The sequence below is a fragment of the Ips typographus genome, linkage group LG12 (genome assembly GCF_016097725.1).
Source record: "Ips typographus isolate SLU linkage group LG12, UJ_Ityp_2.0, whole genome shotgun sequence".
NCBI classification, from domain to species: Eukaryota; Metazoa; Arthropoda; class Insecta; order Coleoptera; family Curculionidae; genus Ips; species Ips typographus.
This window is the reverse complement of record NC_138433.1, coordinates 3718100-3734349: the sequence shown is the minus strand read 5'-3', so window position 1 is coordinate 3734349 and position 16250 is coordinate 3718100. Positions and strand designations below refer to the sequence as shown.

The 16250-nt window shown below is 56.7% G+C and overlaps 2 protein-coding genes, 1 non-coding gene and 1 pseudogene across 3 annotated transcripts; 3 read left to right on the top strand and 1 right to left on the bottom strand.

Moving 5' to 3' along the window:
* Positions 1-2344: 2344 nt before the first annotated feature.
* Positions 2345-2416, top strand: TRNAM-CAU (transfer RNA methionine (anticodon CAU)). The gene has a single exon. It is a non-coding gene; the product is annotated as a tRNA-Met (tRNA).
* Positions 2417-5601: 3185 nt separating this feature from the next.
* On the bottom strand, positions 5602-6084 carry LOC145736731 (uncharacterized). The gene has a single exon (XM_081991143.1). The coding sequence runs from the start codon at positions 6082-6084 to the stop codon at positions 5602-5604; it is 483 nt and encodes a 160-aa protein (XP_081847269.1).
* Positions 6085-6968: 884 nt separating this feature from the next.
* Positions 6969-7541, top strand: LOC145736321 (uncharacterized). The gene has a single exon (XM_081990659.1). It carries the CDS (start codon positions 6969-6971, stop codon positions 7539-7541), a length of 573 nt encoding a protein of 190 aa, XP_081846785.1.
* A 7181-nt stretch (positions 7542-14722) lies between these two features.
* LOC145736730 (queuine tRNA-ribosyltransferase catalytic subunit 1 pseudogene) lies at positions 14723-16072 on the top strand (annotated as a pseudogene).
* Positions 16073-16250: the final 178 nt, after the last annotated feature.

The window sequence follows — 16250 nt, the reverse complement described above, 5'->3', positions numbered from 1 at the left end:
AAAAAAAAAAGAAGTTATAAAAAAAAAAGAGGAGGAAAAAATAATGGAAAAAAAAGAGAGGGGGAAAAAGACAAAAAGAAGGAAAGAAGGAAAAAAGAGGGAAAAAAAAAAAGAAGATTAAAAAAAAAAGAGAAAGAGGAAAAAAAAGAAAGGAATAAGAAAAGGAAACAGGGTTCGGCTTTCCCCGGGAATTTTAGGAGACGTGGAGGTTGGTGGGTTCCCTTGAGAGTGGTTTCGTGAGGATGGTGGGTTATGGACACGGCTTAAGCCCTAAAAAGGGTCAGGTGGCTCAACCTTTCTCGGTATGTCCCAGAGCCACAGCCTGCCCTTGCGCGCAGTTGCTGAGTATACCAGATCGCCGGCGATCCCTATATCCTGCACCGGATGGGGCGCTCTGCGGAGCACATGCGCGGCAGACCCCACGAGGCCGAAGCTGGCGCGCGCATCGTAGAGCTCGACCTTTCCCCCCTACGTCCCCACATACACCGTGCCGCTCCGCTGCTTGAGCACGTGTATCGTGGAGTGGCAATCGCCGATGACCGTCCTGCGTAGATTCAATATATTGAAAAGAACCAGGCTCGTTCCGGCGCCCGTGGCCAGGAATTCGTGGTTGCTCGCCCATATGAAGCAGCGCAGGCTGCCGTCCACCAGCTGGACAGAGGACAGATTATTGCTTTTGCCGCTCTCGAGGCTCTCCAGGCGCGCGAATATTACTCTTCCATCGTCTGTGCAGCTGCTGACAACCCCCGTGATTCCATTGTACACGGCGGCGTTGATCGGCGAGGCGCAGACCCTGGACGCCTTCTCAATTTCAAGATGCAGCCTAGGCCGCAACCAACGGCACCAACCTTGTCCGTCCGTGGCGCCTTCCTGCATGCTTCGCATAGGCTCGTAGGCTCGAAATTTTTTATTATTCTGTTGATATAGTGCCATGAACACTTTCATAATTGGGCCGGGCTAGCCCAAGAGCACGGGGACCGGGCCGGCGAAGCAATGCACGGCGCAACCCGGGCTCTGGCCGTGGACACCCCGCAGGACGGCCCGGAGATGCAGGCCAGCGGCCCCGCCGGCAGTAAATGCACACAATTAATGTCTTCAAATCAGCACCTCAAAGCGCACCTGTGGAGCTTGACTATATAAGTATGGAGGAGAAGTGCACCATGTTGGAGAGACTATATTTCGCACCATGCGAGCACTCGATAGGTGGGACGGCCCGCGAGTGGAAACAATAGGCGCAAGGAACCCGCTGCGGCGAGGATGGCCTGGGGACGGATGGCAGACATGAGACCCACTGGGGTTTTGCAAATATCACGGGAACGCGTGGTCAGGAACCGGGGAAGGCCCCAGCCGCGCCCCCATCCCTTATTCCACAGGCTTGTGAGGGCTTTCTTTGTCTTCGGCGACGGCTTCAGCTTTGCTATCTCCTCCTCGAGTCCCGGCTTTTGGAGAAGCTTACTGAACTTTTTACTTTTCGCGGCCTTTTTGAGAATGGCATTCTTTCTCTGCTGCTCAGCGACAGTCGCGGGGGTGGTCGACAGGGCGTCTTCTATACAGTAGCGCATGCTCTCGTCTACCAGCACAAACTCCTGGTCGGTCCTGGTGGAGGAGCACGGCTCGAGCGTGAGCACGTGGGACGCCGACAAGCAGCGCCCACTCTTCATGAATCTGTAGCCGAACTTATGGTACTCGGCGCTGAAGAGCTGGACGTGCGCGCACGCCACAACGCTGCTCCAGCTGGTGCATACCGGGCGTCCGTTGATCTCTATTCGGAATGCATCGCCGTCCTGGCGTATGCGTGCCCTGCGTGCATACTCGGGGGCCTCGCGGACCGCGACAAATGGGGTGGCCTTCGGGCCGCTGAGCCACTCCGAGATGGCGTATTCCGGATGGCGCGCCATCAGAATGTGGATATTCTTGAAGGAAAGCGAGGTTAGCATGTCGTCGGCCAGCGCAAGCACGCCGCACATTAACAACAGCTCCCAAGCCCGGACCATTGTGCCTGGAAAGGCGCATGTCTCTGTTATTCCGTGCGTTTCACATTATCAAGTACTGTGCCATCAGGTTTCACATTTCCGCGCGGGCGTAGGACTCGCATCAATGCACGCAGTGATATTTGGACCCAGGACGCCCATTCGCCAGCCTGGGCCCCCGGATGCGATTGCCCGAGCAAGCGCTAAAGGTTTGGGCGCGCCAGCCCTCCCATCCACCGAGCAAGCCGTGGCTACCCTCCAGGCGCTAAATGGCCTGCCTGGCCAATTTATGGCGCCGCCTATGCTTCCACTTACTCAGGGCATGCATAGGCGCCAGTGCGGCCGCTTAACTACCGCCTTTTTCTGCAGTACAGGCCCCCATTGTATAACGGTTAGTACGACAGTCTCATAATCTGTAGGTCCGAGTTCGATTCTCGGTGGAGGCACTATTTTTCGTCGGCAGGCCAGGGGTCTGTCCTGCGCGTTGTTGGCGGCATGCTGCCTGGGATGTTTAGCCGCAGGGTGCCAGCAGCTGGCTGGAACCCCGGGCGGGATACCGCCACAAATAAACTGCTGCAACTAAACACCTTTCATTATCCACAGGCGCATCTCTCTGCCTGACTCCCTCGCCTCCCGCCGTGCAGCAATTGTCCACAGTATAATAGTTCGACGAGCCATAAAACCGTGCGATCCTATCACAATCTCCAACCTTTGCTCAGCCTTTATTGTATGGCGTTACATTTTTGCTCAACACTGTTGCTCTCCACACGAGCAGCAGGGAGCTGCCGTGGCTTGGCATCGAGGAGTTTTAGCAATAGAATGTTCTGGAGAGGAGACACAGCTGCCGCAAATTTTAATAATAATCTCTCAGAAGGCGCCTCCAATTTAGGAGCAATGCCATGCGCAGCCGTTTGGCCTTGATATGTCCAGGACAGGTGCCTTTCCACAGCTCCAGTAACAGCAACACAGAGGAATGTGACATGTCTAAGACCCATGCATATACTCTGGACGGACTCCGCTGCGATTATAGAATGAGCCTACAATTACCATGGCGAGCCACCCGATGCAGATGGGGACTGCGACGTAGTTGAACAAAATCGCTGCGGTCTTTGAGGAATTATCAGGTTGCGGACCCGGAGCAGGCTCCTCTTCAGCCGGCTCTGGTGGCGGTTCCTCAGGCTCCTCGCCCTGCTCTGAGTACGGGCTATAATAGATGACCCTGGCACAGCACTCTAAATTCAGGGCCAAGCGCCAGGGCCAGAGGTGGCTCCTCTGTGCACCTCTGGCCACCTGTCCCAACGGGGCACCCCTCCATCTCCATCTCCGGGTGTGGGTTTTGAGGCCCTTTGGTGCTGTCTTGGAGCCCCTCTGCTTCCTGCGTTCTTAAATTCTGCACATCGGGATAAAGCACCGCACCTACCCTGTGGGCAGCGATGATCAAGGCCGTGTACACGCTCAGCATATGGGCATATTTCCCCAAATAAAAATAGTGGTATTTTTAAGATTAATTAAATCATAGGTTTTGGTTTATACATATATTACAAATGATAGATTCAATCTAAGGTTTTAAATCTTCAAAATAATGATTAATAAAGGTGTTCTGTAAATACACACACGCAGGCAGCCTGGGCACCATGGAGTGCCGTTCATGCAAAAGGGCTGCGACCCTCGCTGTAAAGATAGCAGACTGAGCGGCGCCCAGCCTGGGTCTCCTTCTCTTGCAAAGTCATTCGACGCTGCGGCCCACCGCTGTGCAGCCGGATGTGCCACAAATTACTCGGTGGGCTATTCCCTTCCCGGCGTGCATTTTCTGCGGGTCCACTGCCCGGGGTGCAAGCGCCCCTAGATTATACGCACAAGCCTGCGGGTAAATGATCTGGAAGCGTCTATTTAGGGTCAGTTAGAGCCCTGTGCTAAAATAGAAATCAAAAATAGCAGGAGACATGCCATTTGGAGCAGAAATTATGCGCGCCTAGGTATTTGATCAACAGGTTCATCATGCTGATACAAATAAAATGTTGTCTACATTTATTAAATAAATACCAATGGTTTTAGATCATCCCATAAATGATGGCGGCGGATGCAGAAATAAAAGCAAGAGCTGCGCTCGGCAATACAGCACGTATACTACTGCTTCGCTTCGCAAATGGGCATGGGGCCGGCACTCCTGCGATTGCCACCGCTAATGATGCATATACCCCGAAATCTTTGCTTCAGAATGGCTATATATTATACTCGCACTAGGCCCTGCATCCGCACCAGCCCAGGACGATAGCCGGCAATCCAAGGGTACGCAACCGACAAAATACGGGGGCTCGACACACGGAAAACGCAGCCCGATAAATTTATTTACTCCCCGGATCCCATGTGCAGCGCCGTCTTTGCGCGCACCCCAGAAATTACTTGAGCCGGCACTATTTCCTGAACAGCAGATAAACAACCAGGAGGAAGGCAAACACACCGTAGCTCCTAATACTAAACTTCGAAAGGAAGCCCTCGAGGACATCTGCAACGACCTTCACGACTATCTTGGTATACCTGATTCCAGGCAGGCCGTTGCGGGCGACGCAGTCCCACTCGCCACACTGGGTTTCGAGGGCGGGCACGCGGGTCGTGGGGTCGCATCTGTTGATGATGTAGAGCCTTTTGGCCTCCGCGATGAGGGCCCTCGCCTCCTCCTTTCTCAGATGTATTTTGTAAACTACGTCCACCGTGATAAAGTACAGCATGTACGAAATAATATACAGCACCGCCGCCAGCATGAAGGCATTTAGAATGATGTGGATGTACCCGATGATTGTGGCCGGGCTCAGGCACAGGGCCGCCCTGTGCAGCCCGCTCCTGGCTGCTCGCGCACTGCGCTGCGCCAGCCCAGCTGCTGCCTCGGTGAGCACCGCCAGCGCTGCATCCCCGCGCTCAGCCCTCTCTGGCAAATTTTTGGAGGGCGAGTCGCTCTGTGTGGCCGGCGCAGAGAGGAGGAGCATGCCCGACACCGATCGGATCGGGCGCTTGCGCACGCGGCTCTCACTGCCGTCCTCCTCCGGCCGCACCAGAAACCTGGACCGCCTATTCTTCTGCCGTGGCGCGTTTTCCGCCCATTCAATTTTATCAATGACATCCAGCAGCCCAGCGAACATGGGCTCTCTATTTACCCTGGCTATCTACAATAATAAACGCGCATCCGGAGAATGAAGAGGCAGGGCCGCCTTGGCACAGCAGGAAACTGGGGCACCGGGCATGCAGCAGGGCTGTGCATCTTTGTACAATAGGCCACCGTGGGTGTTAAGATGCCCCAACAGAGGCGCGGGCAAGCTCTGCACCGTTCGCCCGCCCATGCGCAAGGATGCAGAGTAAGCCACACAAGGCCTCACAGCAATAGACCTAGGCGCCGTTGCCGTGAGGTTATTCAATTTACTGCTCCTCGCCATCTCCTATACCCTATGTGAGCGCAAATGGACTGTGTGCCGCAGCCTAAGCGACCCACAACTGAAGCTGCCAGCTGCACGTCTCCGCACCCATGCGCCACTCGGCAGCGGGCGCAATCGCCCCGACAGGCCTTAAAAGAAGCCGCCCGCCCGCAGCCCCAGCCGCACAGGCGGCGGGTCATAAAAACAGCTGTTAGAATACTTTATTAGAATAGCGGAGTGTGCTTCTTCTCAACCAGCTCAATAATGGTGTTATTCTTCCTAGAGACACTGAACGCGGGCTTGGGCCCCTCGGGCATCCTCTTTATGGGCACAAACTCCGTGTTGCCAGCACGCGCCTCCAGCAGCTTCTTGGTGTACTCCGCATAGCGGCGCTTGGAGTCCTCGTTGCAGCGGCTCTTCGTCAGATGCTCAACGCGGATGTGCATGGTCCTCTCGATGTACTTGCCGCCGACTCTTCTGTGGAAAATCACACCGTACGAGTAGGGATTGGCATTGTACACGATGCCTGTCTTGCCGTGGTAGTACTTGTGCGGCATGCCCTTGACGACGCTCGAGTCTACCTTGCAGTCGACGTAATCCCCTACGTAGAACTTCTGGAGAATCTTGCCGACGTGCGGCTGCCCGTGCTTCTTGAAGCCCTTCGCGAACAGCTTTCTGGTGCCCCTGCGGTATCCGTTGCTCTTCATTTGCGTGTGGGTGGCAAATTTTTGCAAAAATTTTCTAGGGATTCCCAGGCGCTGCGCCAGTGCTATGTGCGGCCCGCAGTGCAATATCAGGCGCCGGGGGCCGCCGCTCGTGGAATTTAACACGGCGAAATTTTACATAAAGAGTTAGCCCATGCCGAGGTCGAACGTCCCCGACCTGGAGCCGCTGCTGAACAGGAGAGTCAGGGTCGCCCTGAGGGGCAGCCACGAGCTCGTGGGCGTGCTCGAGGGATACGATGCGCACGCCAACATATCACTGGCGGGCATTGAAAACGCGCCCGGCTACTCCGAGGGCATGGTAAGGGGAGACACGATCTGCAGCATCAAGGAATGCTCGAAGCCTATGGATTAAATGTATTGTACAGCAAGACCTGTCCCTGGCACTTGGCTGCCTGTTTTTAAGGTAGACCAATGCGTTTTAGTGCTGACTGCTGCCGTCTCTCCCACACAGGTGGCCAAATGCAGCTGGCCAGGCCTCAGCTGCGGCGCCAGCCCATAAAGGGCGGAGCAGCCTGAGGGGGATGTTTGATACCGAGCGGCAAGATAAATAATAAATTCGTCGGCAGTACCAGCCGCTGGTAGCCTGCCTGCGCGATTAAAAGTATTGCACTGGTCCGTTGTTTGGCAATGAGCCAGGTTTTAGTAGAGCCGTGAGGGCTTTGGAACGGCCCACGCAGAAAAGTAGTGCGCGCGCCCGGCTGGATTTAATGCATTTTAGGAGATGTGGAGGGTCCTCACCCACGGTGCAAAGGCTGGTGAGGAGTCCGGGTGCTCTAAAGGCCACGAGCGCCTTCCCTGAGGCACACTCGCTAAAATTTTTGAAAATTTTGTCGCTCTGAAAATTTCTCAGTTTGGCCTGCCCCAGCATGGGCACTGTCATCCGCAGCAGGAAAATTGCCGCACATCCACGCAATCCCTGGGAGAAGGATCGCCTCGTAAAGGAGCTGTACCTGCTTGGCACGTACGGCCTGAAGAACAAGCGCGAGCTGTGGACGGTGCTTGCGACCGCGCGGAGCGACAAGAAGCACGCCCGTAACCTCCTCACCTCCACCAATCACAAGGAGTTCATGACCCAGGGCAGGGCGCTCCTCAACCGTCTCTGCCGCAACGGCATAATGTCCAGCGTGGGCTTCAATGACGAGGAGTCCATCCGCGCCAGTCTCAGGGTGGTCCTCAACTTCGACCTCAGCTCCTATCTGAGCAGGAGGCTCCAGAGCCTGGTCCTGCGCGCAGGCATCGCCCGCAACATCCACCACGCGAGGCTCCTCATCAACCACAAGCACATTGTGGTGAAGGGGAAGGTTGTCGACAAGCCGTCGGTTGTGGTCCGCAGCAAGAACGAGGGCCATATCGAGATAAACCCGTCGAGCTCGATAGCCGGCTACAGGAAGAGCAGGGCTGCCAAGAAGCGCGCCAGCGAGGATCCCAGGGAGGAATAAAGTATTCTATTAATCTCAACACTTACCTACTTGCTGCATCCAGCGGCAGTTTTCCTCTGTGACGGCCCCAGCAGGCGGCTTGGGTTTGCGGCCAACTTCTGCCGGGCTGCCATTTGTCCGCCTACGTTGGCGCCTGTTTAGTGCAGCACGGCCGTCCCCGCCTCCGGGACCGTCGAATGGTGCTCGGCTGCGGCCCACTGGCAGTATAAAAACAGCGCACAAAGGATGTCCTAAACATCAACAATTTATTCGACCTTTAAAATAAACTTCTTAACCATCTCGCTCTCCAGCTGCTGGATACTCTCCTCTGACAAGTCGACCCACTCGTCGTATGTCTCGATAATCTTCTGCTGCACGGACACCAGCAGGTTCCGTATCATCTTGTCGACCTCCCCAGCGACCCATCCGAGCCCAAACTTATTAATCGACACCTCCACGCATTTATAGACAATCATGCTTGGGAAGGACTTCTACCACTCCCCGGAGTAGTCCCGATCCCCCACCGTCGCCAGGTTCACCTTATTGTAGCTCCTGAAGTCAATCCACTCGCTCTTGTGGACCACGTCCAGCTTAAACGGATCCTTCTGGGGCTCCTCGGCCCCTATGGTGTGCACCTCCAGGCTGAAGGTGCTGGCATCGAAGCACCGGTTCTTGTAGACGGTCGTGCACCTGTTCAGGAACTAGCGGAGCCCGCTTGCGGAGGACAGGCTCGACTGGCCGGAAGACGCTCCCGCCTGCCCGTCCGGAACCCTCGCATCGAACGACGCCTACGATTGATGCAATACGATTAATAAGAATACTTAGCTATGCATGTCAATGAACTGTTACAACTTCAACTAACTATGTTACACTTCCTCCCCTCATTGTCTCTCACCTTGATGTGCACCTTGCCCTCCGTCCCGTCCTCTCTGGATGCCATCTGCTCGTTGGCGTCGATATTTCCGAGCTGGTTCACCACGCCACCCATGTTCTCCGGCTCCACAACCGCCTCGTGCTCCACATCCACATGCTCGATTATCCCGTCCCGGTTCGCAAGCTTTGTTTCAATGTTGTAAACCTGGCCTGTCGCCGTGTTCCCGGACGGGTCGTTCAGCGTGGTGACTATCGAGTCTATGTTGGTCGAGAACTCGTCCACCACGCAGGCACTGTCGGGTATGAGCTTCCTTATGATGTACGGCACCTTGTTCTTCACATCCAGGACCTTGTGGGTCTTGGTCGTGATGCAGTCGCTCTCCTGGGACATGGTGTGGTACACAATCTGGACCTCCGAGGTCGTCAGCTTCGTGAGGATGTAGCGGCTTCCCTTCCGCCACTCCTTGGTCGTGAGCGGCAGTTTTATGGCGTACACCTTCACCTTGGTGGTCATAGCCTGCGGGCCTAGAAATTTTTTGGATGTGGATTGGTGCCGCAGTGGCCATTGGTGCTGGGGGTGGGCGCACCGCAGCAATTGGTCTCCTGCCCGTGCCACGTGCTTATTTATCGCCGGGAGGCGACCAATCACCGCCCATCCGGACCGTGCATGCCTAGCCAGACTGGCGGGCGCGTCTACGGGCGTACCCCGAAGCCGAGACACACTACTCCTGGGGCCATCCCGCAGCCCCCTTCCGGGACGAATGGACGGAGCGGCATAAACACGGCACAGCAGATATTGGTCGTGGGGACAACTTATTTAGTAAATTTAAAGCCAAGACCTGGCGGCCCACTGCTACCTTCGAGCAATTTTTGGAGATGCAGGGGCAACGGCGGCTAGAGATGTGGGGAAATGCTCGCCCTCGGTAGTCGGAGCCGCGCCTGTGTGCATCGCATCGCGCTTCCGCAAACCGGTAAGCCTTCAATATTACAAAAATTTTCCGGCCGGCGGCATCGGCAGCCCGGCTGCCGGGCCGAGTGGCGGCTTTTCGCCCCGGGATACGGTGTTTACCAACATTACATCGACGTTTACGGGCATCGGCTACATAATAGTTGATGTAAATGGCCTCATATTGGATGCCCTGCAGCGGTATGGGCTTATACTTGAGCAGCTCCCGACAGGCACAGTGCTTGCGCACCTCCGCTACGCGGTCCAAAATCTGCATGCGTCGGCCCTCCAGGACCTGCGCTTCTACTATGAATACACCGGCAATCCCTGGTTCGATCTCATTCTCCAGACAGTGGATGACGGCATCTTTGTCAGCTACGCGGACATCAGCAGGGCGGTGGGCGAGGACAGGATTGCGCTGCTCCTGTCATCGGCAGGGCGGGGGCGGCTCATTACCTACTGCAATGCGGTGGGCCTCTATGTGGGCCTGCTCGAGTCGCTGGTCTTTATTTACCCATATGCCAGCTGCAACATTTCCAGGCCGTCTGCGACGCTCGAGCCGGATGCGCACTACGCGCTTGAGGCCGCGCCTGAAGACGGGCGTGCGGCGGGCGCAGGCTGCGGCGCTGCTGTGGCGGAGTACCTGCAGAGGCGCGGATACAGTGCCGATTCGATGAACAGAGAATTCAATGCGGACGGTGTGGAGTATGAGTTTGGCGAGATGTCCGAGACGGTTGACCCGGCCGTGGCTGTGGAAATGTTCAGGTATAACTTGGCGAACAGCAAGCTGCTCTTCGACGGCAGGATATTCCACGGCGCGCGAAGGGTTGCGGGCAGTGCTGGTGCGACAGACAGGCCGGCCTACGAGGATGTCCCATCCATACCGTGGGGCGGCAAGGACCTGGACCTGATAATGCCGCCGATACCCGAGAAGCAGAACCTGAAGCACCTGGCGAACATAAGACGGTCTGCCCTCAGCATGTACGACAGGGCCTTCCAGTACTCAACGGTGCCCGAGTCGAGGAAGGCCGGCGAGCCGGCAAAGAAGGTCTCTGCCAAGACGCAGAGAATTATGGAGGAGAACGCGGCGCGGATACGCAGTGAGAAGGAGAAGTCGGCAAACACATGGCTGCGGGGGTTTTACACGAACTACTCGAGGCTGAGCAGTCTGGCGGCGAAGCGCGCCTATGTTGAGAGCATCAAGATCGACAACGACTATATCAACAACAAGCTGTCGCTGCTGAAGATCGAGCTCTACATGGATGTTTGGAGGCTCGAGCAGAGGAGCACGACGGTCGACGAGCGCGTGCTTGTCCCGCTGTACCTCGCATGTCTGGGCTTTATCGACAAGAACTGCAGCCCCAGAGGCGAGGAGCGGCCGAAGAAGGCCTCCAAGGCCGCGGAGCTTGCCATCGGGGCTGGCAGGTGGAGCTCGAGTTTGTGCTGGGCAAGCTGGTGGATGCAGGCTTCGAGGCTACGGTGCACGAGATAATCGAGAAGTACGACGTCCCCGATGTTTCGCTCGCGTTCAAGACCAAGGCAACGTCGGCGCCGAGCGACATCGACATCTACTTCCAGCTGAAATACACGGGCGACCATCTGAAGAGGACGCTCGGCACCAGGAAGGACAGCCGTGTGCCGTTCGATCCCGACCGGTGGCAGGTGCAGCTGCTGGATGCCGTCGACGCGAGTAAGTCAGCTATCGTGGCCGCGCCCACGTCCTCCGGCAAGACGTTCATCTGCTTCTATGCGATCGAGAGTGTCCTAAAGAGCTCAGACACCGATGTCGTCGTGTTCTGCCTGCCCACCAAGGCGCTTGCCAACCAGGTGTCGGCAGACATCTACGCGCGCTTCAATCCAAAGAACTGCAGGATGGTGCTCCAGGGGACGCTGATGGCGGACAGGTGCTCTGAGCCGTTCAACTGCCAGATCCTGATAACGATCCCCTGCATGCTGGAGTCCCTGCTCGCGAGCCGCGAGTGCGCCAGCATCAAGTACATCATCATCGACGAGGTGCACAAGATCAACGACGAGGCGATCGGGCTTTCCATCGAGAGGATAATACACCTTGCGCGGTGGCCGTTTTTGCTCCTCTCGGCGACGATAGGCAATCTCGACGAGTTCTACAAATGGTTCGGGGATATCGAGAGCGCGAAGGGGCGCGAGCACACCCTCGTGATGCACAGCGAAAGGTTCTGCGAGCTCAAGCCGTATGTCTATCGCGCACACCCCCGGGAATCGGCTGCCGACAACACGGGGGCGCTGGGCAAGCTGTCGGTCGCCACCGGCGACGAGCCAGGCGACGAAGGTGCGCGGCCGGGGCACAGCCCGCTGCTGCCCCTGAACTGGTGAAAAGATAGAGGACTCTCTGGTGGCGAGCCCTCTTCTGGGCTCGAACTACGCCGACGGCTCTGCCGGGCAGGGGGATCCCGGGAGTGATGCATACTCGTTTGGGTGCTTCAGAGATCCACAGGCGCGGAGGGCGCTTGTCGACTACCAGAAGGCGGCGTACCCGTTTTTGCACAGCTCAAGCTACCTCTGGGATCTGTTCGTCTCCAACCGGTGCGAGGATCCGTCCATTTTTCTGTTCGGTCTCATGTTCCACCTAGACAAGATACCGTGGGATCAGCAGGGATTCATGAGGGTGGTGGCACATCTGTTCGAGGTGAGGCCCTGCGCGTCGGAGACGGTGCTGGAGCCGCTGGCGGCGAGGCAGCGGCATTTTTGGCGGCGGTGAACAACGCCTATCGCTCGGACCTGCGCCATTTTTACAGCCCCCAGCTGCGCACGCTCAGCAATATGTGCAGTGCGCCGCTGCACTACGTGAAGTCATTCCTGTACAGCCTGGACTGCCCGAAAAACTCCTACATTTACGACTTCTACCACCACGGCTCGACGGGACGCGTCTCCGTCCGCAACAGGGTCAGCGAAGGCGACCTGTGGCAGTCGCTCTATAATATCGATTACATGCTCAGCAGTTTTATCGCCCTGATAGAGACGCACTGCGGCTCGGCGGACGAGAGGCTGCGGAAGCTCAAGGTTGTCTACTCGACCCTGCATGAGCGGTTCAAAAACATCTTCGCGTAGAGAATAAATTGCGTTTGAATGCCTCGGGGGCGCCTGCCTTTTTGCTTGAGATGGCGCGGAATGTCCTACGCAGGCATTCTACCTAAATACGAGCGCTCTTCTCGGCGGTGCCCTGTTTTGCCTCGCGGCGGTTACTTTATCAGTGCCGGAATCACTGGAACGGCCCCCTGTTTATTGGGCTGCGTCCGCGGTGGACGTAGATCATCGCGGCGCATCAATGAGAAGGCCAGGTCACTTCTCGCGGCCCACGACTGCTGCACAAAATACCGCCCGCTGATTGCCGCATGAAAATCCTTGAAACGCCGGGGTATTCACTATAGCTGAGCACCGTGGCGCTCTGTGCGCATGGGTTACTTATGAACTTAGCCAGCGGAGGTGTGGCCGGCGCTCCTGCAGAACAGCAATGCTAATACCGCGGCGCTCCGCCGGCCCACATATCTCTGCCTAAGCACATCGCGGCAGTTGCGGAAAGAAGAGAAAAGGGGCTACCCGATTCCGAAAGGCCACAGTTGTTTGCTTAAACCAGTTTACAATGTGAGATGTACTGCCGCATTGGGCGGTCGCTTTACAGCTCATGCTTCTCGAAGTTAAGGAGCTGGTCGGCTATATCCACGTGCCCCAAGTACATCCGCCTGCAGCAGATTCTAGTCATGCCCAACTCGTCCAGCGCGGCAGCGGCAGGCACGCCGTCCCTCCGCCTGTCCAAGTACTGGGAGTACCGGCTGGATATCTCCTTGTTGCACGTGAAGCAGCGAATGGGAATAATCATCGGGGTAAAATTTTTGCGGCTCTACATAGCGGCTGTCAGACTGCTGGAGAGCGGCAGACCGCGACGATACGCCGTAAACCTGTTCACGTGGCCTATCCATGTCCACCATATTGTGTAAAAGCAGAAATGCCCCAAAGGCATAGGCCGTTACCCTGCCAATGCTGGCGCACCCTTGCGATGGACACTGCCATTGCGTTTAAATAGATTGTTGAGGCATACCCAAGTTTTTAAATAAAGCCTATTCGTGGCAAGTCCTTTCTACGACATAGACGGCATCGGTGCCCGCAACTAGCGATAAACTTGGGCCATATGGCATGCATCCACAGGGCACTGCCTGGCCGACAACTCAGCCCCCTAAAGGCCTGCACCGCGGCGCTAAGACACCCGTGCTGTCTATCATTCTCCGCAAGAAATATAACAAATAGCCTATTTATTGCATATCGAGCTGGTACTCCTTTATGTGCCTCTTCTCGTGCATGCTGAGGGACTCGCCAACGCCGGCCTCGAGCGCCATCAGCCGCGCCTTCATTTTGGCGAGACACTCCAGCAGCTCCGCATGGGAGCTCCTTATGGAGTAGGGCTCCCGGCTGAAGACATCCGCCGATATCTTGTTGGCATCATCGTTGGGCTCCCCAAGCAGGTACTGTCCGGCAGCCGTCCTGTACTTCCTGACGACGGCCTCGAGCCGCCCCCGCAGTGTCTCGCGCTTCAGACAGAGCGCCTCTATCTTCTTGAAGATGCCTGCACGCGAATCGTTTATCTTCTGTGCAAGGTCATTCTGCATCGCCTTGCGCTCATCTATCTGCGACTTGTTCAGGATCACCGGCATGAGCGAGCGGTCCGGCAGGAGTGCCTGCTCCCACAGTTGGGCGGGGAAGTTCGCCGGACGCTCATAGGCCGGCGACTGTGGATTGTAGCTCTTTTCGAGATTGTCCAGGAGTGTGAGCAATTCCTGCTCCTTGCCCTGCGTGCTGTTCATCCCTGGCCTGTAAAAATTTGCGATATCTGCCTCGGCGTCCATTGGCGGTCCATGGAGCGCGGTGGCGCTAGCTGCCGGCCAGGCGGGACTGTGGCGCCCAGCAGATGCCAGCTTCTACTACTGGATGTGGATGGCCTGCCGAAGAAGCCCGGCGAATATTTGGCCCTCTGCAGTATAGATTCATCCGCGGGAGCCCCTGATAACAGGGCGGAGGTACGACGGTTCGAAGAATCCCTGCTGCTCAATGATATATCAGGCGGGCTGTTCTCCGGCACCCAATTACAAATAGTGTGCTTGGCAAATAAATATCCTTGCGACGGCCACTGGCTATTTCGGCGGTATTGCTCCGCGGAAAGCTCTTCTCTCGGGATGGAGTATGCAACAGCTTAAACCTTCTTGCAATCTCCGCACTGTCTACGGTAAGCAGACATCACCAGCATATACGGCATGCGGCCAGCCTCCCGCAGCCGGAATTTTACCATCTCTACGCACCCCAGCGCCGTTGCTGCACGGTAAATTTTGAAAAAATTAAAAAATTGAGCACCGGTATGTTCGGAGAGTTCAAGGTCGTAAAGACGTGCGGGACCACCAACGCCCGTGTTTCCACATTCCGACTGGACAGGAACACGCTCCATCTACCTGTGTTCATGCCGGTGGCGACGTACGGCGCCATGCGCGGCGTGCAGCCAGCACACTTGGAGGAAGAGATCATCCTGAGCAACACCTACCACCTCAGGTGCCTGGGCAGGAACATCAAGGGGTTTATGGGGTGGGGAAGGTCGATGCTCACCGACTCTGGCGGGTTCCAGATCCAGTCCCTCCCAAATGTCAAGGTCGTTGATGAGGGGGTGATATTCGACGGAAAGCTGTTCACGCCCGAGGACTCTATGGACATCCAGATGTGCCTGGGCGCCGACATTATGACGCAGCTGGACGATGTGGTCAATCCGATGATGCCGCGTGCCCTCCACGAGCGCGCCATTACCCGCTCTATCGAATGGCTCGACCGGGCCATCATCCATATCAATAAAACCTGCGAGCAAGGCTCCCCCTGTGGGCAGTCTGGGGCAGCAGCCGAAAATGCGTTAAATAATGCCTGCGGCACTTCCAGCATGGGCTGCGGCGGCTACTCCGCAGAGGATGCACCGCTTGGCAGCCCTGGTGCGGCGGGCGCTGCTTCGTCCGACGGCAGTGTAAAGCGCGCCAAGCTTGCGGCAGGCGATGCCCCCGCGGGTGCCGGAGAGCGTGATGCGCCGCTTATACAGTTCCGCAACGGCCAGGTAATATTTCCGATAATACAGGGCGGGCTGGAGGACGACCTGAGAATCAAAAGCATCGAGCAAATACTGAAAAGGAGGCCAGTGGGCCTGGTCATCGGCGGACTAAGCGGGGGCGAGGACAAGAATGACTTCTGCAGAACGGTGTACAACTGCTGCAAGCACCTGCCGCCCGGCATGCCGCGGTACCTGATGGGCGTGGGCTACCCCGAGGACGTGGTTGTGTGCTGTGCGCTCGGCACAGACATGTCCGACTGTGTCTATCCCACGCGCACCGCCCGGTTTGGCCGGGCATTCCGCGACTCGGGCGATCTCGCCATTTACAACGCGCTGCTGTGCGACCTGCAGCCAATCAGCTGGGACTGCGGCTGCACGACCTGCGGGAAGTATTCGAGGGCCTACCTCGCGACGATCAAGGGCACGCCGATATTTTGCATGCTCATGTCTGCCCACAATCTCTACTACATGCGCCGGCTCATGCAAAGAATTCGGACACACATTTTGAACGATAATTTTCCGGCATTTATTAAAGACTACATGCGGGGACGGTATGGCGACAGCATCCCAGAGTGGATCGTCACGGCCCTAAGGCTGGTCGGCATCGACCTCGGCGGAAAGTAAATTGGTTTCGGGCGTTGTATATTCAGAGCTGCCAACCGGGGCGTTATGGTGGTGAGTACTGCTTGGCGTGTTGATGGGCATTTGGCCTGGACTGTTGGACTAGCAGCTCCTGCGCATTACTGCCGCATTGGGAATCCGGCATTCCCTATTGCCGAGTACGTATGCCTCAGTTGTGGGC

Bases quoted from the DNA above. Each gene is read 5' to 3' on its own strand.
- LOC145736731 (XM_081991143.1), bottom strand. From the start codon at position 6,084: ATGAAGAGCAACGGATACCGCAGGGGCACCAGAAAGCTGTTCGCGAAG.
- LOC145736321 (XM_081990659.1), top strand. From the start codon at position 6,969: ATGGGCACTGTCATCCGCAGCAGGAAAATTGCCGCACATCCACGCAAT.